This window comes from Neodiprion fabricii, chromosome 1 (genome assembly GCF_021155785.1).
Source record: "Neodiprion fabricii isolate iyNeoFabr1 chromosome 1, iyNeoFabr1.1, whole genome shotgun sequence".
Lineage (NCBI taxonomy): Eukaryota > Metazoa > Arthropoda > Insecta > Hymenoptera > Diprionidae > Neodiprion > Neodiprion fabricii.
Genome location: NC_060239.1, coordinates 14,472,363 through 14,499,292, shown reverse-complemented (window position 1 = coordinate 14,499,292; position 26,930 = coordinate 14,472,363). Strand labels below are relative to the sequence as shown.

The 26,930-nt window shown below is 39.1% G+C and overlaps 1 protein-coding gene across 2 annotated transcripts in view; it reads left to right on the top strand.

The window, feature by feature from the left end:
* The window catches only part of LOC124178615 (annulin), a 423,181-nt gene that overhangs the window by 177,354 nt on the left and 218,897 nt on the right, over nucleotides 1-26,930 (top strand). For both annotated transcript variants that reach the window (XM_046562524.1, XM_046563406.1), the window contains exon 4: nucleotides 15,548-15,777. In XM_046562524.1, the coding sequence (XP_046418480.1) occupies nucleotides 15,548-15,777 (230 nt within the window). The remainder of the gene's footprint in view (nucleotides 1-15,547; nucleotides 15,778-26,930) is intronic.

The window sequence follows — 26,930 nt, the reverse complement described above, 5'->3', positions numbered from 1 at the left end:
CGAGTTCTACAGTATCGACGTAGTCAACAACGGGCATGAGTATGTGTATGCGAACGCGTGTGTAAATGAGAGCGGCGCGCGCGCGGAGCCGATGAATGTTGACTTGTGTGTAAACGGAAAGAATGTTAGCATGGAATTGGATACTGGCACGTTCGCAACGGTAATTTCCGAGTCAGAGAAAAATAAGTTTTTCAAAAATGAAAAAATAATTAAAACGGATGTCAAACTGCGCACGTATGATGACAAGGGTTTGCGTCCGCTCGGTAAACTAGTAGACTTACAAGTTAAATTCAATGGTAAAGAGCGCACGCTGTACTGTTTTGTATTACCAGGTGACGGGCCGATGCTCATTGGTAGGCAATGGTTAGCAGCACACGGGTGCTGGCCATTGACGTTAGAAAAAGATAATGGAAAAGGTCATTTTTTAAATAAAATTAACTTAGAAAAAATTAAAGAGTATTTTTTTAAGAAGTATAAAGATTTATTTAGCGACGAACCCGGGCTGTACAATAAGAGTAAAGTTACGATCCACTTAACGGACAAAGCACGTCCGATCGCGACGAAATGTAGACCGGTACCGCATGCAACACGTCCGGACGTAGACAAAGAAATAGAAAGATTAGTAGGTTTGGGACACTTAAAAGAAGTCGACACAAGTGAATGGGCTACGCCTATCGTTCCCGTGTATAAAGGTAATGGTAAACTCCGTATATGCGGCGATTTCAAATTAACGATAAATCCTTTCATTATTATTGATAATTATCCTTTGCACACTATAGATGACATTTTTACCGTACTGCAAGGAGGAGTTTATTATACCGAGTTAGATTTGTTTCATTGCTACATGCAATTCGGGTTAGACGAAGAAAGTTCCAAACTTTTAACTATTGTAACGCAAAAAGGTCTTTACCGGTATACGAAATTACCAGAAGGAATAGCGTCTGCGCCCGCTAATGTTCAGAAAAAAATGGATGAGTGCTTGCGAGGAATTGAAGGAACGATTGCGTATATCGATAATATATACATAATGGGTCGCAATAAAGAAGAATGCTCAGAGCGAACGGAAAAAGTTTTAGATCGTTTGAAAGAAAACGGACTAAAGCTAAACAAGAAATGCAAATTCCTAAACGAGAGAATTGAGGTTTTAGGCTTTGTTATTGATAAAGACGGCTTGCATAAAGCACGTTCTAAAGTAGAAGCTATGATTAGCGCTCCAAAGCCACAGAATTTTAAAGAATTGCATTTTTTTTTAGGCTTAGTCAACTTTTACGCTAGATTTTTGGAGAATCGCTCGGATAATATGAAACCTCTGTATGATTGTGCGAACGCTAAAGAATTTAAGTGGAATGAAAATTGTGATAAAGCGTTTAGATGGGTGAAAAATGAATTGACTTCGCCACGCGTTTTAGCGAATTACGACCCAAAGGAAAAAATTGTACTCGCGTGTGACGCGTCTTCGTATGGATTATCAGCAATCCTCTCGCACAAATACAAAGACGGTTCCGAGAAACCCATAGCGTACGCGTCAAAGAAAATTGCGAAAAAAGAATTGAACCGAACAATTTTAGACAAAGAGGCTATGGCTATAATTTTTGGGTTCAAACGTTTCTACCAATTTGTTTACGGTAGAGATATTATATTACGTACCGATAACCAACCGTTACAACTGATACTTGGCCCACGTAGAGGCATACCTGCTACGGCGAATAATAGACTGCAGCGTTGGGCTTACTACTTGTCGGGATTCAGGTATACAGTCGAGTATATCAAGTCAAAAGATAATGCAAATTGCGATGCACTATCTCGCCTACCGATAGAAGATGAAACAGAGTTGCTAGAGAACAATTTCTCACCTTTAAATTTTTTTAAGAATGGCTTCGATACGTTTGATAGTAAAATGTTAGCAAAAAAAAGTATAACTGATGAAACCATTTTAAAAGTAATAAAGTACACACTATCAAGTTGGCCTGATTCTAAGGATCTATCGGAAGGTGAGAAAGAGTATTATTCTAGAAGGTTAGAATATACGGTTGACAATAAATGCTTGTTTTGGGGGTTAAGAGCAGTCATACCCGAGTCGATGCGACCGCTAATGCTAAAAGAATTACACGCGTCGCATATGGGTATCGTAAAAATTAAAATGCTTGCTCGATCTTATGTGTGGTGGCCGGGGATAGACAGGGATATAGAGGATTATGTAAAGGCATGTACGACATGCCTGGTAGAACAAAAAAAACCACCGCACACGCCACTGACAACTTGGCCTTGGCCAGATCGCGCCTGGCATAGAATTCACTGTGATTTTTTAGGCCCATTCTATGGAGATATGTATCTAGTACTCATCGATGCGCATACGAAGTGGCCTGAAGTCATTAACTTTAAGAATAATACAAAAGCGTATAGGGTAGTTGAGGAATTCAAAAATCTGTTTGCACGTTTTGGAATGCCGTTTCATGCTGTTACCGATGGGGGACCACAATTTAGAGCAACAGAGTTTTTGTCATTTTTAGAGCAGAATGGTGTTCACCATAGTTTCTCACCGCCGTACCATCCTGCCACAAATGGCGCGGCAGAGAATTTTGTTGAAACATTCAAAGATAAAGTGCACAAAATTGTTAAAGGGGGGGAGAAACCGGCGGATGCCGTTAACTTGTTTTTGATAGACTATCGAAGTATTGAGCATTGTACTACCGGCAAGAGCCCAGCACAGTTGATGTACAAGCGTGAATTGCGCACGCGATTTGATCTACTAAGAACTAGTGTATCAGCGAGAGTTGAACAACAACAGCGAGCGCAAATTGTATCGCGTTCAGGCAAGCGTAAGAACGATATAGAAGAGGGAGACATTGTTGCGTTTGACAACCACGCGACTAGAGGTGAGAAACGAATTGTAGGTGAAGTTGTAAAACAAGTGTCACCGTCGACGTTCATTGTCAAAGATAGTGACAATGTAAAACAAAAGCGACACGTCGATCAAATGATAAAGCGTCCGAATCTGCGACGATCTCCGCGGTTGAACGCATGTTTAAAAAAGGCGGAAGATTGTGATGTATGTGAGTAAGGTAGTACGGCATACGCTATTGTGCGTATGCGTGTGTGCGCGAGTATGCACGTATGTTGGTATGTGTGATTATACTCTGCGTGTGACTACGGTGCGCGGGCCAAGCACTCGGTCTTGGGCGCTCGTGTGAATGCCATGCCGGCTTCCACGCTTCCTATTGTACTCACTGGTATATATCATTTGTATCCTTATAATTATACTTATAAATAAACTTACTACATTTAATCTTATTTCCTGTGTATATTGATTATTATATCAACATATAAATATACCACATATTCGAACGCGTCACGGACCCGAAATCCATCGGTAATATCTCGAACAAGTGTTTCAGAAAACATAACATTAAATTGCATGTACTGCACCTTTTACTTTCAAGTTTACGCGAATTCCCGAAATAATACATTATATGAAAGATCTTACACCGTTGGTCTGATCATGTGACATGTATTATTAATTGTATATTAATGTATAAAATGGAATTATTTACTGATACTGACAAATTTTAGCTACACCTGTTGTGCTAGGCGGTTTAATAAAATGAAAAAAAAGAATTTTCGTTCATAGTTTTCACCTCGCAATGTATTCATTATTTGTTATAAAATTGAGATAAACGTATGTGGGTACGGATTATGTCGCTCCAGCGCTGCATCAGCGAATTGAGGCTTAGACTCAGTCCAGCTACAACTAGGTAAGATTGCCTGCGATTTTCCTTATCCCTCATGCGAATGCGGGTGTTTCTATTGAACATCTTGACACGGCCTACAGACGCGTAATATGATCCGTTGCACCACATAAGTCTTCGAAAGACTACTGCCATATTATCATCATTTATGTAAACGTGCGCAAATTGGATCAGCCGTATTACTATTCTGCATTCTCACGATGGCTATAAGTCAGAACATTGTCAACTATGAATGCTACATATCTGAACAGGTATAAGAGCGTGGTGTTCTCACAATCACTTCATTGTTTACTCCGATACATCAGTATCATTTCCGCATACTTACAAAAAGTAATGAAATCCAGGCAAAAACATCTGCTAAGTTATCGAAACCTAATCACAAAAAAAAAAATTGAAGAACAACTTAGATATTGCCAGTGTCTGTCGTGAAATCAAGAAAGAACCCCAAGACCTACGATCTCTCAGCGAATAGGTATACGTCGTGAAGTCAGACCTCGTTGTTTCGTTCAGTGAAATCGAAATATCATTTCAAGCGCTACGTACTTAGCGGGCACATTATTGTTGAAAATCAGTAACGAATGCTATAGAAACAGAGTAATTATGGAGTTTAATCTATCGCATCAAATCGCGGAATAATGCGTTAAAAAAAAACAATGATGGCCGGGACGACGGGTGGTAACGACGTTTGCCAGCGTCAAGCGCGCGGCATTCGCGGCTCGATCACGTGGCTTACCAACCACGTGATCTGGTCGTGGGGCTGGCGAAAGGACCCCACCCCACCCCAGTCCGACGCGTACCGTCCGAGAGAGAGAAAGAGTGTGAGTGAGAGTGCGAGCGAGTAGGCGAGTGCGACCCACGGTTGAGTGGAGGGATCGCGATCCTCCACCTCAACGGTGCCTGTGTGGACGGAGATTCTCTGGTGGGAGCCGTGGGTGTGTCTGTGTGCGTTCTGTGTGAACTAGAGTGCAGGGACGCATTTATAGTAAGCGGGCGGGAGGCCGCATGGCGACGACGCCATTTTGTGAGACCACGACAGGACGTGCTATAGCAGAATTTTAAATCCCTCTCTTTCTGGCCAATTCTACGGCGAAGCCGAAATATTTTCCTTATGAAATGTAATGCTATTATTAAAGTTATTTCCTTTAAATCTCTGAAATAGAGCGAACTCTTTAAGTGCAACCCCCCCCCCCCCCCCCCCCCGATCCTTCCGCCTGAGAGTCATTCGGGAGTAAGAGTGAATAAATAATACTATTAAAAAAAACACTTCAAAAAATGACATGAGAATATAAATTGTACATTTTTTACGACGCGGGATAATATATATTTAATCACGTTAAATAAAAACTCGATGCTGTATGGAAATAGTATACTTGATTGAATACATTACGTGGCACAAGCAACCACAGCTTAAATATGTCCAATTTACCTGTCAATATCTTGTCTTTGCTAGCTAGCTGAAAAAATATTTCAATTTTTACCAACCATGTTCGAAGATGCTTATAATAACGTAATGAAGGGCAATCTAAGAATTGCATCGTTCGTGTACGGGAGTCTTGGGGTGTAGGCGCCTTCGGCGCGTATGTACAGTCGCACGCAACGATTTTCGGATTCCAATCAGCAACAAATGATTTTGAATAAATGAATGAAACGCACATGTGCATTCCAAAATTGAAAATATACGATAATATTACTGCTCAAAGGTAACTGATCAATAGATTGAATCCCACTAAGTCCTCAATTCTATAAAATATGCAATTAAACATGAAGTGGCTAAGAAAAGTAACAAATCCGATACGTTAGTAACATTAAACAATCCGTCATCAACCAGTCATTCCGATGCACAATTCCTTTTGTTAAAAAAAATTCATTCCATTGATAGATGTTAACAGATAGTTTTGGATCACACACTTCACAAACAAGCATGACCGTTTCGATAAAAAATATAAAGCCAATGTGCCCACTAAGTACGTAGCGCTTGAAATGATGTTTCGATATCACTAAACGAAACAGCGAAGTCCCACTGACGACGTATACCTACTTGATGAGAGATCGTAGGGCTTGGGGTTCTTTCCTGATTTCACGACAGACGCTGGCAATATCTAAGTTGTTCTTGAATTTTTATTGTGATTTGGTTTTGATAACTTGGCGGATTTTTTTATATTTCAGATGATTTTGCCTGGATCCTAATATTTCTATGGTAAGAATAGAGTAAGCAAGTTAGATGAAAGTGTAATATTGAAATGGAAGAAGAGCGAAGAACTAATGTGTCAATGTTACCCTTGTTTAATGACGTGTGTTGAAGAAGGACAACTGGGACGCACTAATTGTAAGTTCCCCGCTCTCGTTGGCCCACAAATTCCATTTCTTATATATCGGGTGTTCCAAACCACCTCTTTCTTTCTATATCTGCCACCCATTATTCATATTAATTGTTGTTTTTTTTTTTTTTTTAAATCTAAAACTTTAAATAAAACGAGTATTAATAACGGGCTCGACGTTATTTCGACGTCGAAGACGATTTTATTCATCCTACTCATATTCAAATCTGTGATTGAGTCGGTGAGGTTAGGTTAGGTCGCCCTCGACGTGTGATTTATATTACGCTAGCTGTCAGTCGAGGGAGGTTACGTTGGCTATGATTTACGATCGTTTATCCGAATTAATTTTTGGTTTTTGAAAAGTCGAAAGCGAATGACAAAACGAGTACAAATAATTAGCTTGTAATTGCGATCCCAATGATGAACTCGTCGATCCTGTGTATATTTTATGTTATGTGTCAGTTCAGTGACGTTCTGCCTTTTGCGATCTGCGAGTAATTATTCGTATTATTTTTTTTCTCGTTCTCGTAGAATAAGTGAGAGCAACGTGTGACTGATAGTCTTCAGTCACTTCAATCACGATTTCGATTTCGATCGGGTCTTTTCCAAGTCCCGAAAAAATACAGGCAATTTATATGAGCTACAGAAGGCGATGCAGGAACAATTATGGTCAGAAAATTTCGAAGTCTCGGATTCAGTAATCATAGTTGCCACGTGATTTATTCGTGGCAGCACGAACAATATCAGACAATACCAAAAGATATCACCAGCGCTGCCATGTTACATCTTTGATGCAAGAGGTAAGAGTAGCTGCATGCGTGTAATGTCGGTATAAAATACGGCCAAAATGAAATGTCGGTGTTCCTCGTAATCTAAAACCAGAACAGTTGCCATTTCGTCATTTCACCATCAAATCTTGTGGGATAGAGATCAAAATGAGTGTTTCATCAGCGCCGAGTAGCATCATATCGGATAGTTCCGTGAATTCAGGGGAACTGTGAAAATTTTTCCAATTCCTGTCAGTGATAACCGATCTGTAAAAATTTTTTCAAAATATAAAAAAAGTTAAACGTCGCTGCACTGTTTGTGAAAATAAGGTATTAACTGTCCAAGTTTCATTCCGATCGCTTGAGCGAAGTAGGAGTTTTGGCTTGCCGCGTTTTCGAGGTGTACAAAGAGACTTTAATATCACCCGAACGAACTAATAAAGTGGCGTCGAAACTTTAACCTTTATTTTCTCGGAAGCGGTTAATTATTTACGGATTCGCCAAAATACGTGGCCACTTGCTTGTATTACTCTTTCATTGTGCGGAGTCTCGTGCAAATACGCAAGTTACAATTGGCGGATTCTCTTCGCAAGACCTAAACCTAACGATTAGTGCGAGGACATTTCTCCCACTCTTTGGTTCTGAAAGAAGAGCAAGTTAGTCCTACGTCATCCCTCAAAGCTTAGTGTTACGAAGAAACATTTCACATACTCAATATTCTCTTTTATCACTGATTATTTCTTCATAATAACAAGCTTTTATTGAAATTAAACGTAATCTTCAACAGAAAGGATCTGCAGGACCTCACTTCATTCCTTCAGAGGCCAAAGGCGAAGAAATTTCACAAAAATTTTATAATCGCCGATACATGGGAGCAGAACGGAGACGAATACATCAAGGACCCACCGATGGACCCCTGATCCCATTGAAGAACATAACTCCACTTTCCATGGACGAAAAATTTTTAAATCACATTCTATAAAATAAATATATTTTGTACAGGAAAATTTTTAATTTTTTCTTTCGAATCTATGGTCTGTTTGAGAAAATCAATCAATAACAAATAATAATTGAATTGCAATTTTTGGCAGAATCAATCCGAGTGGACTAAAGTAATTTATTTTTCCTGAACCTTTCAAGTTAAGATACGACTACCGCTGATCGCGCCGTATAAATGCTATGTGGCTTCATAAGATAGCAGCCAGATAAATGCCGGGTGAGTTCTATACAACGCACTGAAAAATAGGCGCATCGAAAAGCCACAGGCCATTACAAGGTGACGGCCAGATAAAAATTACATTATTTTGAGACACTAGGGGCTTCGCCCCTGCGCGTTTCGCGCGCCAACCCCACCTCGGCGCTGCGCGCCTCACTATTTCCTCATGCATTGTCTATTAGACAGGTGAATTCATTTATGTTGATTTCCTGACAGGTCTGTTTCCGATCAACCCGACATTGCTATTGGCTCTCTATGCATGTCTGCTCAGATTATTTTCGTAAACGAATCCACTCACATGTACAAAACTTCCGATGCCATGCAACCCCAATTGCATTCGGCGACTTATTTTGCTATAGTCATCAGTTTCAGATTTTTTTATGTATATCTACGTATAGAGATATAGAGTCTACTGCGTCTGGTTTATAAGTACAAATAATTGATATCAATCCTTTTTTTTCAAATAAATTTATCTAACATTTTTCACTTTAAATATAGTTCGAAGTTGACTTCGAATCTCATTGATTGATGAAAAATTTCGATCTTTGCCTTCGCTCGTCTGAGCTCAGAGTAGATTCAATTGTTTATTTGCGAGTTTCCCCAGAAACTTCTTTCGCCCGAGTCAGTTCCCGTTCTCGTGGGGAAGAATAGAACATTTATTTAGAGCTCCTCAGAACTTTTTACGAGGTTCATGAGGATTGGTTGGTAAAACAAACCTTTTCTTCTTTATCAGCTCACATCTTGGTTATTAATGCAGAATCTACGGCTGATCAAGTTTTTAAAGATTTTTGTACTTCCTTGACATACGTAGGTTAACCTATACTTGCTTCATGAAGGAATAAACTTAATTAAGTGAAAGACAAAAAAAAGTAAAATAGATTTTCTATATTGGAATAACACAAAGATTACATGAAATTGTGTTTCAAAAATTGCTTTCCTGCAATCATTATTTTGTGCAGTTGGTCTCCATTTTGTAGGTTCGAGGCGGGGTGACGCTTTATTAGTCGAAATCGGGTTTCGGTCAGTTTGATTTTCTGCGTTGTACCTAACGCTTAGTCGGAATCGGGTTTCGGTCAACTTGATTTTCTGTGTTGTACCTAACAATCGCCCCGAGCATTGCTCTGTAATTAAGAGAGAATGATTTTAAGATAGGCTTGATTTTTTACGGGTCTGTAGATTGTGTGATGGTAAACCTGATGGCGTTAATCCATTTAAATACTCTATCGGATATCGCAGAGTAGCTTCTTCGTCAAGTGCTGCATCCGCAGTATCAATTCCTTGTAATGTTGCGTAATCTATGATTCTTGATTCGAATATATTGCCATCCATTCTGCGTAGTATCTCTGTATTTAACTGATTAACTTCGACATTCAATGGAGCTAAGAGGGATCTGTTTGTTAATTCATCAAGTGGCAGATTTCTTGGATATAAATCGTCTATTAAATTGTTGCTTTGTATTTCTTTCTCTGGTACAAACAACTACATTTCTCCATTACCTATATTAAGTAACCACGCTGAAAACTTTGCGGCATCCTCCTTTGCTCGCATATTTTTTTTCAAGCTCAATTTTTCGAATATACTCCAAAGTGTAGAGTATTTAATTGTTTCCTCTATTATTTGTTGTTTACCTCCTCGTCTCACAATTGGTAAAACTTGTCTGAAGTCTCCACCTAGTATTATAGTCTTCCCACCAAACGGTGATGCGTCTTCCATTATATCTTTTAACGTTCTGTCGATCAATTCTAAAGCATTTTTCGGTATCATCGAACATTCATCCCATATAAATACATCTATACTTTGTATTTTTTTTTCATCGTTGCATTCATGAAAATTGTTCCTTCCTTTTGCAGTGTCAATGATAATCCAAATGTTTTGTGTGCGGTTGTTCCATGTGGTAGTAAGATGGCTGCTATACCTGTCCAAGCAACACATGCAACATTTTTTTTTCAGATTTCAACATGTAGTACAACGCGTTGTATAAAAATGTTTTTCCTGTTCCTCCTGATCCATCGATGTAAAAGCATTTTTCTTGATTTCTACCGGTACTTTTGTCATACAGAATTTTATCAAAAATTTGTGCATCAATTATTTTCTGATCGTTGTTTAATTGTTCCACCAGTTCACTGCCTTTCTTTGCAAAGGTTTCTATATTTTCCACTGTTATTTCTTCTGCTTCATTTTCAAAAATTATCTCCAGTATTGGTAAGTAAAAATCTGCACATGATCTTGCCTCAGCTCTGAGCAGATGCTCAATTGCACATAGTGCTCTATTTTCATGCTGATCCACGAAGTCTTCAGATAGTGCTTTCTTGTAAGTATTCCATAAATCTATTGCGTTCGATGGCATTTCACCGATTAAATACCACACAAAAAAAATGACGTAACCGTTTCGGCATAAGTATTGAAACAGCTTCGTCGAATATCTTGAAAGCTTCGTCATTTGTCGCAGTTAAACCCATATCCACTGCAGCATCTCTAAATGTGTTCCATTCTCTCCCGTTTACAGTGCGTAAATCTATAAAACTCCTTGCATTTGTCGCATGTCCAAGGATTAGTTTGAGGTGAAATCTTTCTGAATCCCTTGGTGAAACATTTGTCATTCTACTAACTACTTTACATGCATATTTTCTTTTTTTCCACGTTTTTGTTGCTTCTTGAAACGAATAGTAATCTGGCGTGTTCGCGGAAGTTATATTTCTTGCCATTTCATCTATGCTGTTCAATTCAAACCATGCAATAAGATGGGTTCTCCACTTTTTTTCATCTGGAGCGGCTTCGACTTCTCTACCTTCCTCAAACGTTGCGTATTGTTGCCCCGGTAGGTGTACAGGTAAGCGTGTGACTGCATGACTTCGTCCATGCATTGGCAGTTCTAGTATACGCCAAGCTGCTTCCATCGGTCCTACGTAACGCGAATCCACATAATCCTGTATTTCGTTGATTATTGGCTGACCATCACTCTCGCTGTTTGAATCAGCTATCTGTACTCTTGCACAATCATGTCCCTTGTGGATGTACTTAATAGCCATTATTGACGCACAATATTCTACGTTCATGTGGCAGTCGTACTTTGCAAGTAGGTATGGATTGTGAGGCGCAACCATGCTGTTGTCTACTTGGATATTTCTTTCTTCCACGCGGTTGCGGTAATAGTTTATGTCTGTATTTTTTCGTCTTCGATACTTTGGAAAACCGCCATCGCTTATATCAGTGTTTTCCACTAAGTCTTTCGAAAATTTCTTTGAGCATGACTTCGTTACCGAATTCCAGCATGGTATTTTGGATGTGTGAGGGCCGTGTAGCATGTGTGATGTGACAGATTGATATATTTGTCGATGTATTTGTTTGTCCGGTATTTCTGCAGATATGAAACTGTCAATTGTTTCTGGAGTCAAAAGTTTGTCATTGTTATTTAAGATAAATAGTATGTGAGCATGCGGTAAGCCTCTCTTCTGAAATTCAACTGTGTATACGTATCGTTCAATCTTTCCAAACACTGAACCGCTTTCGATTTCCTTTACTGCCTGTTGTAGCCGCATGTTAAATATTCGACAAGCTATTGTTGGGATGTCGTTTACAGTGGTACGTGTAGGAAAATCTTTTACTACCGTACATATTTCCGGCCACTTAGGATTACATGTCATTGTGATGAATAAACCCCGTCATCCAACTTTCCTTTTTATTGCCATTGCATCTTGGTACTGCTGTTGCGTATGTCGCATGCTGCCGGAAAATGATGATGGTAAAATCATTTGGTTCCCAAGTCTTGTTCGATCCGAAGTATTCGCTTCACTATTTGATATGTGATCAGTCATTCCCTTGTAACATTCTACACGCAATTGCTTCCGATTATTTCTTAAAAACAATAAACGCTGCGATTCGATTGTGAGATATACGTGAATCACATAGTGTTGTGTCAATCGTCCGCTCAGCAATAACTGATTCTGTGCTTCGCCTCGACGTAAGGCCAATCGATGTCCATAGTATTGAACAGAAGAGATTTTCTTGTTTGTTCCTACGTGTTTCATATTATAGCTCCTTCCTAAATCACCGCTTAGAAATAGTAATGGAAAAGTCATTGGATCAACGTGATGCGAATATTTCGGCACATATCCAACTGCACGGTCTTGTTCTGGAAATACTTGTACTTCTATATTTTCAGATGCTGCCCCGTCATCTGAAACGATCAGAGCTGCTAGCTCACCACATTTGGCGCATTGTACCGCCGTCTATCGTCTTCCTTAAGTGCTACAAAGTTTAATCTCACCAGGCTTTCTCCCTTAACAAATCGCTCGTACGTTGTTTTAAAATTTGCTACATAAGGATTGATATCTATTATCAGTCTACCAATAATTTCTAACAGGTTTGCTCTTCTTGCGTCATTTTATTTCAGCGCTAGCTGAGTTTGTGCGTCGTAGATGTAAATTTGTCCATATCTCGGTCGGCTATTGTTTGCGGTCTCTAAACTTGTAGATATTTTGTAACTCACATCCCCGATTATTTTCATCACATATGGTCCTGGATTCCCCAGATCTGCCACGATACAATTGAATGATGCAAACGTCATTCCCTTCTCGCAGACGTTGAAGTACAGCAGGATATTCCGTTAATGGTGGCAATGTTATTTTTCCTCCATGACAGCAATTATTTGCCACCCTTCCTGTTTCATATTTGAACCTTTCTGCATTGTAATGTTTACATTTTACGTTCATTTCACCCATGTCTAGTTGCTCCACAGTTTTGAAAATGCCTTTTTCAATTTCCCCGTTGTAACGATGCTCAGCAATGATTGATTCACTGTTCATTGCTTCTACTCGTTCTCTGTTTCTGTTTATTCTATTGTTTGGCTGAATACAGACAGTTCCTTCTCCATCGATGTCAACGTATCACTGTCACCTAATATTTCATCACAAACATGAATTCCAGATACGTTATTCTTGCTCATAAGTCGTTGATACACTACTTTTTCGTCTGTCGTTTCATCTACTCGTTGTCTCTTGCTGTCCAGTTCAATTCCTTCTGTGCTTACTTTTCTTTTTTTCATCAATCTAAGCTTCCGTTCGTTGGTTGAAAATTGGTGTTCCTTCTCCATCGATATCGACCTATCTCCTTGACTTGCTGAATAATTTTTGCTACCGCTCTGCCTGTTATTCTCCAAAATCACCTTCTTTATATTATTTTTTTCTCTATATTTGTGTTGCTGTTCAGTCCGCAAAATACCTCTTTCCCTTGTGGTTAACATAGATCCTGGTCGTCCTCTTGCCTGGTTATAGGAATATTTGTTTATTATCATTCTCTGGCTTATTTGGTTATTCGCACTTACAATTTTGATTTCCTTTTTCTTTTGTGATACGTCCGACCATCCACCGTCTCCATCGCCTTGTCTGCTGCTTGAAACTCCTCCTCTCTTCATTGCCATCGTAAATCCTGGCTGTCCTTTCGACTGTTTGGTGATATATTTAGATTTACTATCATTTGCTTGTTACTTTTGATACTTATTACTTCACTATCTGAATTTTATTTTGGTTCTGCAAGACGTCAAAGTGTCCACTGTCTCCGTCGCCGGTGAAGAGTAGCGAGAATTGTGTTTCATTTTGGGATCCGATTCTGTGTGGATGAATTTGTTCTTCGCGATATACGATTAAACGTATCTTAAAAATGTCCGCAGCTGCAGCTAATTCTGCTTCTCCAATGTATATTCCATTTTTATTCATATGTGATTTGTAATCACCAGGTGACCTAATCACAGCACCGTTTGACTCATTACCTGTAATAAAACCCGCAAATGTAGAACAATTATCCACTATATTTGAAACGATACTCAGTCTCACCTCTGCGTGTCGATCTGGAGTGCCGTATACACAATACGCCAGCGCGCGAAAAAGACAATTCCCGTCGGGAATCATCTTGATAATTTTCATTTGCATGTTCATTTTTTGCGTGTCAGAAACAGATACCTATAAAGATATTTGTCAAAGACTGTCATAACCAGCCGATGACAGCTGTCAAAGGAAGTTTTGTTCGCTAGACGCTTTTTGTTTTGTTTTCGGCATCTCACCCCACCGCCAACTTCATGCGTATACGATTGTTATTATAATATTTTTTATTCTATTGATATTATAATCTTTTTTATACGATTGTTATTATAATCTTTTTATACCTGTTCATTTGTTCGAAACTTTTTTATTAGATAGAGTGATAACAATGCTGGCTATGCTGAATTGAATCTCACGCAGCATGAACTGGTAGCGACCACATTGTATCCGTGTAGCAAGGCGATATTAAATGCGCACCTTATCGCTATGTGGGCTGACCATGTGGCTGTTACCAGGAAACAATGCCATGAGGCTAGCCTCAACATGGCCATTTAGAAAAAACCAAGATGTATGGTAACCAAGTTATATGTACTTGGATATTGGATTTTAATGTGGCTTGCCGATATAGACGATATGCTGATGTCACATGGCATTGATATGTCATGAGGAATGAACAAGATTGATATAGCAACAATCTTTGTAGAAAGGAACTTGTAGAACTTTTCACTTGTAGGAATGTTTCACGTAGAACCGATGCCCATTCAGATTCGCTCCAGATGATCAGGTTTGGTTCGTATATACATACGGTGGTGCTACACTATCCGGTAAGATTTATTCCAACAGATTCGTCTCTGTAGAACAAGGTTCACGCACAAGACAAACCCTGCACAAGTATATATCGTTCTGCTAATTACTTCGAGGGTGTGTTACATTCGTTATTGTGTAGAAAAGAACCCGTAGAATTGACATTAACCTGTCCATGTAAGATCACCGCTTGTAAACACGAATCTGGAGTAACGAATGTATAGAACGGCCTCATGTAGAAACTAACTTTCAGGAATGAACCAAACCGACTCATGTAGAACCGTGGCGTATGAAAATAAACTCGTAGAACAGTTGCATTTAGAAACAACCCTGTACCAACAGACTTGTAGAACCACCGCTTGTAAGATTGACCCTATAGAATTTTTTTCTATTAAAAAAATGAATCACCTAATATCAGTTACACGCACTATCAGTAAAATTTTCGATGCATCTCAAATTGACATCTCCTTCACAGCTATTGCAAAAAGTAGCGTGTGCAACACATGTGGTTATTTAGATTATATTTCACTCGTGTGATTACAGCATTTATCTTGGCATATGATGCGTTTACACTAATGCTCCTGCAGTGACAGCACTGGCTTTCGTTCCACAATAAAAAGTTCACACTCGTATTCGCAGTTTTCCTCACTTCCGACACAATATACTACTATGTCTCCGTAAGTTAGTAAGTGCAACTGACTTTACAATTGAGACAATCACGTGAGTCATGTTTGTACTCAATATCATCAATACTTTTTGACATTGTCATTTTTTAACTGTGTACTACACTTGTGTCAATCAAACATTTTAACTGTGGTAACTATTGTAGATGTGAAACTTGTCTATTATGTTGCGAAATAGCAGTATTTTTATTTTCAAGATGATACAGTATTCCTGGGAGATGAGAGTGCTCGTCAGGAATACGTGATGGCGGATGCTGGGTTGATATGGCGTGGGAGCTACAATCGACAGAGGCCTACTGTGTGGAAGTATTCACAATTTGAGAAGGACGTCTTAGAGTGTGCCCTTTATCTCGTAATTGAGACTGGAAAAGTCCGAATATCTGGGCGACATGACCCAGTGATCATCTCGCGAAGACTGTCTTCTGCGGTAAATAATATAAAAAGAAATTAAGCTCCATGCATATGCAGGGTAAGTCGCCTAATGTGTCGAAAACGGGAGGAGCTTCGTTTACGGAAGTCACGCACACAAGTTATTGCACCGGAATATGTATCAATAATAAAAGTAATTCCGTAGGAGTAGAGTTTATTTTTGGAAATCTCATAGCTTTTTTGATTGATTGGCGAACTGGCGAAGGGGCAAACTTTGCATTAATTCAACTCGTCCCGTTCTCGAAATATGACGTATGTATACCCTGTATAATGAATTAAACATGTAATGCAGAATTCACATGCCTCATTATATGCTAACGGGGATTACATTGCTAGAAATAGCGTACAACCAATATCAGTTTTGCATTCACAATAAGAGCATCAAAATCCACACTAAAATTGAACAGAAACAACATGTCCACTTTCTTGTGATGCCATATAGTCGTTATTTTTAATACAATTTTGCGGAACACGTGTCACATGCACAACTTGACTTAATGATTGCACAAAGTAAAACCGATGATGTTGGACACCATGTATTCTATCGTGTCCATTTTTTTGAGGTGATTAGAAAAGTCTATTTCAACGAAACAATGATAATAATAATGATGATGATGACGATGATGATGACGATGACGGTGACGATGACGATGACGATGACGGTGACGATGACGATGACGGTGACGATGACGATGACGATGATAATGACGATTATGATGATGATGATGATGATGATGATGATGATGATGATGATGATGATCATGATAATGACAATGATAACAATGATGATAATGATAATGATAATGATAATTATGATGATAATGATAATGATAATTATGATGATAATGATAATGATAATGATAATTATGATGATAATGATAATGATAATGATAATTATCATGATAATAATAATAATAATTCTTTATTGATTACAATGAAGTTTGTGAATACATGGGAGTAAGAGTAGAGAGTAGAGCAGGTTGGCAGTGTTAGTAGAAAGACCCGCATTTGCACGAGGGACAAACGAAACTGTCGAAAACCTTATCCAGGTGTAGCCGGACCCGAGTCCCAAACACCGACCAGCAACCTGGCGCCTGAACGGCGTGACCCGGCTTACATTTTTCAAGTTGCAGTTCAAGTCCCAATTAATAGGCCCAGGATTTGAACCCGAGTCCTCCCTCTCCGCAGCTGCGAGTGCTAGCACAAGTGCTATAGTCCAGTCGAGATAGACATTCAGATGGAAATAATTAGGGGGAGCGATTTTTTTTTTTTTTCAGCTTTGGGTGGACGGTGGTTGGAAGTCTAAATCTCAATTTTTGGGAAAATCCCGCCATTGAGTTCGCTGCCATCTTGATTTAAAGTTCAATTTTGTCGTTTTTCTGAAATAACTCGTTAATTTGCAACTTGAGAACAAAAATGGTAAAATCCAAAGTTGTTGGAAATTCAATTTCCCACAAGTTTGGTCATTATCATTTTCACGCTAGGATCAATATTTGCAGAGTTATACTATCAAGTTTATCAAAAAAATCGTAATGGGTGGAATTTTATTTCTTTCAACTTTGGTTCTCGCACTTTTTTTACTCCACGATCAATATTTTCGGATTTATATTCAAACCAGAGGTGAAATGGTTTTTCATGTTTCAAATATTTCGTTTATTATGTAGTTTATTGACAAAAAATTGTAATGGTGAATGTAGAAGGGAATTTTGTGTCTTTCACATCTGGTTGTGTCCTCTCGGCATTTCAGCAAGTAGAAACCTGTGGATTTGAACAACTGATTAGTTATCTTAACTTGACAATTATGTATAATTCATACTAATATTGTTTCCCTCCATAAGATACGTACCTCCAATTTCAATCACGCGTAGTTATCTTCCCCTATGCCAATCGTAATCGTTTTGTCAAGGGCCCAGCTACATTTTGGCTCGCGATCTCTTCTGCCTCCTCGCTCTCGATCGGAGCATCAGGACCATCGACGAAAGGTTCAGCCATTTTTTCCGAACGGAGATCCTCGAAATTGTCGTCATCATCATCGTAGTCTTCCTCCAGCAGGAGATCCCCTATGTTCGATACATTGTCACACGTCTCTCCGCTGCAGTGCACATACAAAACGGAGCACTTGAGGCCCGCTTTACGGCAGCCGCACATTTTTCCGCATTCGGACTTGCATTTGCAAGAAATTAATTTCAGCAAAGACTCCGGTGCTGGGTCAGCGGTGGTTGTGATCGGTTCCAACCCACGATTTGTTTTCTTGCAACCCTAATCCGTTGCGAGCATTTCGTACTCCAACCAAATTTGGACTTGAAGGTATGCCCTATACGTGTGGCATTCCGCCGCTGCGCTTGTTGGTGGAAGTGTAGCCAAGTCGAATTTTTGTTTTACAACGGATTTCGTGATTTTTTGCATCGGAGTACGTCTACAGATTTATCGCCTTCTCCGCCTCCGAACAAAGCGATCAATAAGCATTCACCGGCATGAGCCAAGACAGCCTTACTAATATCGTGCTCCTTGAATAAGTTGAGAACTTTGGCGATTTGTGGATTTTTTTGAATCGTGGTGAGAAATTTTGTTTTCCCGATGTTGAATATCGAGGACGTAGTGTCACATCCGCTGAAGGCATAGAAAAATAAAATGTGCTGCGCAACATCTTCTCTATATTGGAAACTCTTCGGCAAGTACACGTGTCCAGGATTGCGCCCTCTGCCTGGTTTCTTGAAGAAAACGTTCTTCACATGACGTCTGATGCCAGTGAGTAGAACCAGAACGTCGATGTCTTCGCCGATGATTGTTACTTGATCGTATTGCGGAGCTTCATAAATCGCTGTTCCTATGATGAACAGATCTGCATCTGCTGGTGCCTGCTGAATTGTGATTTCGGACTTCTCCAGGGCTGTTTTAAGTAAATCGATAAAGTGGGCCTTGTTTTTGTCGTTTGCCAAAAATTTTTCCTGCGTTATAGAGGGAACGGAGGTCGCCTTGACAACAATCTCAGAGGAACCGTTCGCTGCTCGTCTTCTGCGTTCCCACCCTTTAGGAACAGTCAGTTTTGGATTCTCTGGATACTCATCAATAACAATGATAACTTTCTCCGTGAAATGTCTTCTCACGTATGACACGCATGTTTAGCAAATTTTATCGAACGTTGCTTGCGTGCGAGGCCAAATAACTTTGTGCAACAAATATCCCCCGTCAATAACCTCGAGGCGCTTTTCTCCTAGGGACGGAGAACGTTGTAGACGCTCGAAACAGTTGTACAATACAGACTTTGTACCCTTTCGCATTCCTTCTTCATTGAATAACGAAAGAGGGTACGGCGCGAGCTCGTAAGCGAAACAATCCTGCAGGTCTTTGTCGGATTGCTTGGAAATACTGATGCGCTGGAAAAGCAGGAGCAGTCGTTTTGTCAATGGTAATGCTGCTTGAAGTTGTATCCAAGGGTGAGATTTTGTCCTTCCGTTCAAATGTCACCGAACCGTAAATTGAACTGATCATATTCTTTATCATTTTTGCACCAATTTCAGAAGCGAGATGACAGTTAATATTTGCTGTGCCGATAAGTCTCGTGATGATAGACATCGGTTGAGAACCGACACGGAAAGGATCATGTGCAGCGAACCACTGATCCAACCTCTCCATATCTCGATTGTCCCTAGAGACACGAGTTGGCCGGAAGTCGATGTGTTGCTTAGTTGTCGCGCTGTGAATATTGCAAAAATCCTCCACTTGTTGGCAAATGTTCTGCATTTGCACCGCACCCATGGTCCATCCTGTTGCCACGCTTTCACTCGCTCCTCGCCCAAACAACCCTCCACTTATTTTAAATTCTGGATTTAGAGTCTGTTCAATCGACTGGTCAGACATGATGCCTGACCAAAATTTGTTGGTACGCCGAATTGTGAAGTAACCTTCCGTTGTAAATTTTTCATAATCATCAGCCGACATCTTATCACGCAGGTTCAACATATCTTGAAGATATAGATTGGCGCTCTTCGCGTACAGGAAGTGGCCGCTAGCGTGGAAGAAGGGCAGCATCCTTTGAATTGTACTGAGATGCAGTTTCCAGTTTCCAGATCGTTCAGCTTCTATGAACTGTTTTACCAACGTCACCATTCGGAAGTACTGCGTCCATAGTTCAGCAGTGGGTCCTTTGTTGACAAGTGGATTAAGCGCCACCCCGAATTTATCGATCACAGCTTTGACCGAATCGTTTTCTTCAGCACCGAGAACGACCGTCAGATCTAAATCCAGAAGTAATTGCTCCATCTCATTTCGTTCCTCGTCGTCAAACTCAATTGTGTCCATAACGCGCTTCGCTAAGGATGCATAGACGAGAAAATAAGTACGAACAGCTATCGAGTACGCGTGACCTGATAGGATCTTCTCTACGCAATTTTTAGCGTAAACAATTTTCAGAGCGTCCTCAAGTCCACTGCCCTTCATTATGAATCCGGTCGCACCCAGAAATGATATGAGAAGATGAACTCCCCTCAGGCGAAGAATGATGGAATTAATCTCAGAGGGGGCATCAGTGTTGGAAACAATGTCATGCGCTTTCCAATACAGTGGCTGAGCGAACGTTACGATGCAGGATTTGCTGTTCGAAGCTTCGCTCCTGGCGTGAGCATACATGAGAGTTGTACGTAGCGTGTCGTAATCTGAAGGAGATACATGGATAAACGGAAGGAATATTATACTCGACCTGACGAAGGTTTTTCCGGCCGTAGCTTCTTCCATGAATCCATTCCACCCTGGTATATCGTCGATGCAGGACCATTTTCCGTAGGGCCACATCAGATCACCAATGGTTGGCAGACATGTTTCAGAGATTTGTTGCATTTCCGTTATCTCAGCAACCTTCACGTTCCGGAAACCCGCTGATTTTTCTTTACCGCAATAAGAAATTTCTACGTGTCCGGCTTCTGCAATGGCTGCGGCAGTTGTTTTTGAAGAGTAGCGACTTGTTGGTGTTTTCGGTTCTACAACATCGAAGGGCATTAGGCATTGAATCCCTCCCATGTGGTAAAAAGTATTATTTCCATCCAATGCATTTATGTGGAAGTCTGCGTTGTCAAAAACAAACTGTGAGAATGTTCCCTCTTTAACCTGGCACTGACGTCGCATGACAGAAGAAGCTTCGTACGTACTAATTTCATCGTACGTTGCAGAAAATCCCAACGCTGAAAGAACGTTGATTAAAGTTCTCGACCCAAATTTCTTGTATAAGAAGGCGCCAACCCGCAGTTTTAATGGCGAAAGGAAAGATCGCGGACGTACGGCAGATACGATGGCATGCGCGATAGCAGTGCATTTTTTCTTTCACGGATCGACCGAATTTCTTTTCAACTCACAAATAATGTTGGTCAAAAGAACGTGGAGAGATTCGGGAATTGCATCCTCGACGTTTTTCAAAAAGTTATCGGTCGGAGGATAATTCTTGACATCATGAAGTGTCGAGCGTATGTCCTCTAAAATTATAGCGACAGCTTCGCGCACGACTCTCTCGTACCAGCGTTGTGCGAGTAGTTTGTGACCAGTATTTCGGAACAAAACGACTGAACCAATGCCTGCCACCTCGAATATTACAATTTCGTCTGAATAATGTTCCTTTAAGCGTGCCTTTACGGTTTTCACACGAGGGATGAATTCTCCTTCGATTTTTCCCATCAGATCGTGAACTGCAAATTGACATTCCTCATTATGCTGTTCGATGTCATTATAAATGTACTCCATAATACGATCGATGTTGTCGGATACTGGCCTCCCTGGTCGATTCCCAATCGCAACCGATTTATATATACGTTTGGAACAATCGCTGTGATATCGCGCTCCAACACCAGTTACATCGGGAATATTTTCAATACGCGCTTTTACTTCCATCGCAAATTAATCGTTACGATTACTGAAACGTTCGAGCAATGTATTCCCGAACAAGGTTTTGGTAACAGATGAAATACTTTTTCGCTTTTCGGTCGGGAGCTTTGCTTGCGATGGCAAATCCTCAAGTACTTCGCTACAAAAGAAACAGCGATTTTCGAAATCGAACGCCGTTGATATATTTGTTTGTACTGCTGATGACTATGACAAGGACGTCAATGCAGATTTTTCAAGGCTTTTTCGACGTGATGCCTGTGCAGATCTCGAAGCACTGTAATGTTTATAGCAACCTGGGTGCAAGATAACGTTATCCTTATTCCGCAGCATCCGCTGATGTTGTACATCGCCTCTAGCAATACTAGCCGCCAAGAGTATCTGAACACCACGTTTTTTCACAGTAATTTTGTCGCCTTCGGTTGTCCGCTTTCCACACACGAAACAGTCCTCCGTTTTAGAAACGTCCATCCCCTACAAAGTGCTATTACGCAACTAATTCAGTAACCGACGCTCTGCTCGGCCAAACCGAGTCTTTGCTCAAATTAATTTCTTGCAAATGCAAGTCCAAGTGCGGAAAAATGTGCGGCTGCCGTAAAGCGGGCCTCAAGTGCTCCGTTTTGTATGTGCACTGCAGCGGAAAGACGTGTGACAATGTATCGAACATAAGGGATCTCCTGCTGGAGGAAGACTACGATGATGATGACGACAATTTCGAGGATCTCCGTTCGGAAAAAATGGCTGAACCTTTCGTCGATGGTTCTGATGCTCCGATCGAGAGCGAGGAGGCAGAAGAGATCGTGAGCCAAAATGTAGCTGGGCCCTCGACAAAACGATTACGATTGGCATAAGGGAAGATAACTACGCGTGATTGAAATTGGAGGTACGTATCTTATGGAGGGAAACAATATTAGTATGAATTATACATAATTGTCAAGTTAAGATAACTAATCAGTTGTTCAAATCCACAGGTTTCTACTTGCTGAAATGCCGAGAGGACACAACCAGATGTAAAAGACACAAAATTCCCTTCTATATTCTCCATTACAATGTTTTGTCAATAAACTACATAATAAACGAAATATTTGAAAAATGAAAAAACATTTCACCTCTGATTCGAGTATAAATCCGAAAATATTGATCGTGGAGTAAAAAAAGTGCGAGAACCAAAGTTGAAAGAAATAAAATTCCACCCATTACGATTTTTTTGATAAACTTGATAGTATAACTCTGCAAATATTGATCCTAGCGTGAAAATGATAATGACCAAACTTGTGGGAAATTGAATTTCCAACAACTTTGGATTTTACCATTTTTGTTCTCAAGTTGCAAATTAACGAGTTATTTCAGAAAAACGACAAAATTGAACTTTAAATCAAGATGGCAGCGAACTCAATGGCGGGATTTTCCCAAAAATTGAGATTTAGACTTCCAACCACCGTCCACCCAAAGCTGAAAAAAAAAAAAAATCGCTCCCCCTAATTATTTCCATCTGAATGTCTATCTCGACTGGACTACTACGTCACTACGGTCGGTACCATACATATATGCTCAATCAATTCATTCGGATCATTAGTTATTTCATTAATATCTCTCTGTTGACAAAAATGTTTCAGGTTCTATTTTTGATTTGGCAAAAATTATATATATTTTGTTCAAAACGTACCATGCATATTTTCCACAAATTATTCCTAGCATAAACAACATGGGGGTGAGACGTAAAAGAGTGGCGGTTGTAAATAATCAAAAATAATCAAGGCTGCTGTCACTTGACGACAGTGACGAAAAATTTCAACTAAAAAAGACCTATATTTCGGTAAGCCGGTAAATGAAATTGTGTTGCTATAGTTCTATGTATACGGAGCTGTGAGAGTTGTTCAAATGGTTGAGACAAAATTATCGTAATAAAGGATAGGTGATTGTTCAGAAATGAATAATTAAAAACGGATTAATCTACTGAAACATAAAATATGATCTTCAAACCATTGATCGGAATGAAAAACAGGTATTGTTCAAATGATTAACAATAATGGTCTAATGAACGGTAAGGTTGAAATAAAACGAATTTACGATGAATATTGTAGTTGTTAAAAATTGCGAAAGTAATTATGCTATAATGGAAAATTAAGGTCATATAGTTGATAATGAATAAAACAATACGGGTATCATGTTTTGTTTTTCTAGGTTTTAGATAACAACGAGGCCTACCTAGTATAGCTCAATCGTATCTCTCTGTCTGAATGACCCAGTGAACACATGACCTCCATATGACGTCATAGATAGGTCACATAGAGATCATCGACTTTTTACATAGATATGACATAAAAATGACTTTATTGATGACTCTGATATGATGTCATGTAGTATGACATCATTATGACATAGTGCTGACCTAAAATTTGACTTTTATATGACGTCATGATTGTGACTTAAATATTACGTAAATATTATGTCTTATCCCTATCATATGTGTGACGTCACATCAAAGTCATAAATTTATATATTATTTACGTAAGAAATAAATCATACAATTACATAAATTACAAGTCATATTCTGACGTCAAAAGGATATCATAATACCGTCATATTCTTACGTAAGAAACAACTCATACTTTTACGTACAATTGATGTACGATGAACGTCATACTTAAGCATCAGCTTCCGGTCATTCTTTTACATACGAGTGACATAATACTAATGTCACGACGGTATAAAAAAAAACGATCAACGATACTTTTCTATTTATGTTCTATGTTGTATCATGTATTGATTTAATAATTCATAAGTGGAATTTCATATGACATTTCTCAATTTTTACTTTTATATTGAGTGTCCAAATTTAACTTACCGCAAATTCTCTTTAAATGCAAACATTAAATATATTTTTAGCATTGAAAATATTAGGATATTGTCATAAATAAAATATATAAACTAATTTCAAAATTAATTATTATATTGTAATAGAGGTACAGTAACAAAATAATCACTATTTATAAATGAAAAATATAAACATTTTGACTTTACAAGGTCTGTTGTAACAGTTTTTAATTTAGGATTGATACTTTTTTTTACCAAATAAATATTCAATTGTTTAGAGTCACAGGGTTTTACAAATAGCGATTCAAATTGAAAAAAATATTCGCCTTTTATTGTTACTTGATCATTGCAATTTACATCACTATTTTACCTCAAATTTAAGTCATCTTGACGTCAGCTAAATAACAAGTACGTCAGGTGGACGTCATATTTTTGTAAGCTTCCGGTACCGACTTTACTTCTCTGTGACATCAGAGTTATGTCATTTTGACGTCAGTTAAGTCATAATGATATCAATTGGAGGTCATATTCACGTCATTTATCTTACGTAAGAATCTTACGTCAGGAAGTGGGAAATTATGAGTCATATGTGACTCATATATGACTCACATCTTACGTAAATCATGACGTGACATGACGTCATTCTGACATCAGTTTGACATAATTGTGTTCACTGGGGAATTATATTTAAACTTGTGACGGGCGCATAATGCACCACATATAGAAAATGACACTACGTCCACAATACGAATTTGGAATGTCCTAGTGAATCAATATGACAATCAACCCCATAGAAACTTATAGAAGCATCTAGAATAAGAAGAATATTCTCGAAGCTGATAGGTCATAGAAACTGATAGAAGCTGCTCGATGGCAATCGCTCTTGTCGACGCGCGTCTTTTCCAAAAACAAATATTCACTTGTCGAAGCATTAAGAAACAATAACAATAAAATAAAACAATGTGCGCCGAAAATGCAGTAACTTCACACTCTACCAACTTCCAAATAATTAATTAATATCTAGATTCCGATTTAGTGTTAAAAGAACATAGAAAATCATAGAAAATTCCATATACACAGACAGTAATTCAGGAGATCGGCCAGATTCACTATAAAAGCGAAGCAGTCCAGAACTCCTCCGTTTATACACACTACTTTTTCATTTCCATAAGTGAATAATCATGGAATTTATAACACGTTTATATCTGAAGTAAGTTTACCGGACTTCGATAATTCTATGTACAAATTATCTGGTCTAAACAACGTCTATTGCACAATTGGACCGAACATATCACTTGGTTCTTTTAGGGCTAAAAAAAGTGGGGAAAGAAGTATTCCTTCAGCTGATATAGCTGGCTGAATTGTATAACTGTGTATAGTAGAAGCAACTGACTGCAATAGACATTCCACCTTCTTTTCTCCTTCGACTGCGAAAGTTCTTCCAGGATGCATCTTCAACTCGAAACCACTTTGATCCGAATTCACATTCGATAAACCGTGTATTTTTATATTTTGCTTCACACCTTGTACAAATTGTTCAGCTTGTTCTCTCAAACTTTCAGAATTTTCAATCGTTTTTTCGGTGATGAATTTATTAATTTTCCTCGATACAATACGATGGCCAATTTTTAATGAATTCACCCAATGTTCAAATGCTTTAAACCGAAATTCTTCATGGCCTATTTTTTTGGGGGCTTGTAGCGCCCACCTTCGTAAATCATCATTGTGCACTGGTCATCCAGCATCAACAGCGAATTTGAAGTTCCGCCATGTGTAGTCACAAATTCTAACTATTTTTTCCTTGTATATTCCGTCCTTATTTGAGGTGGCTCCAGCACGAAAGAGTTGGAAACAGAAAAAAATAATTTGTTAGTACATCGTAGATAAAGTACGTTTGTTCACGTACGAAAAATTTCAGACCAGGTAAACCACCAAATAAGAGAGAAAAAAATAGTTGAAATTCGGATTTTTAACACAAGGCTTATGGAAAGATCACCCTCGAAAGACTTGGGCCGAGTAATATTGTTAAATTCACGCAACAGATCTGGACAAAAAACTAGAGTAATGTTCATGAGGCTATGAGGATTCTAAATACATTAATAAAGTTTAGGGTCAATGACGTCTGTGAAAAGATATCCAATGTTAAAGTATCGAATAATTTGTAGTTGGCAAAGGTTCCGTAACCGTGTAGAGATTAGGCAGCGTCGCCGGAATCACGTGGTCTGTATGACGTTGAAGCGCATGCGCGAGATTTCAACTGTCAGAATCAAGCTACCTAGCACTAGCCTTTACAATTCGTTTATAAATGACGTATACAGATTAATCAACTAATGAGACAGGTAAATTATTAGCCTAATAAGTGCAATGAAAAATATATGTTTATTGCACAGTGAATATAAATGTGTAAAATCGTATAAAATATAGTATTAACCTCCAAAACAATCTGAATAAATTGCAGGAGCACCA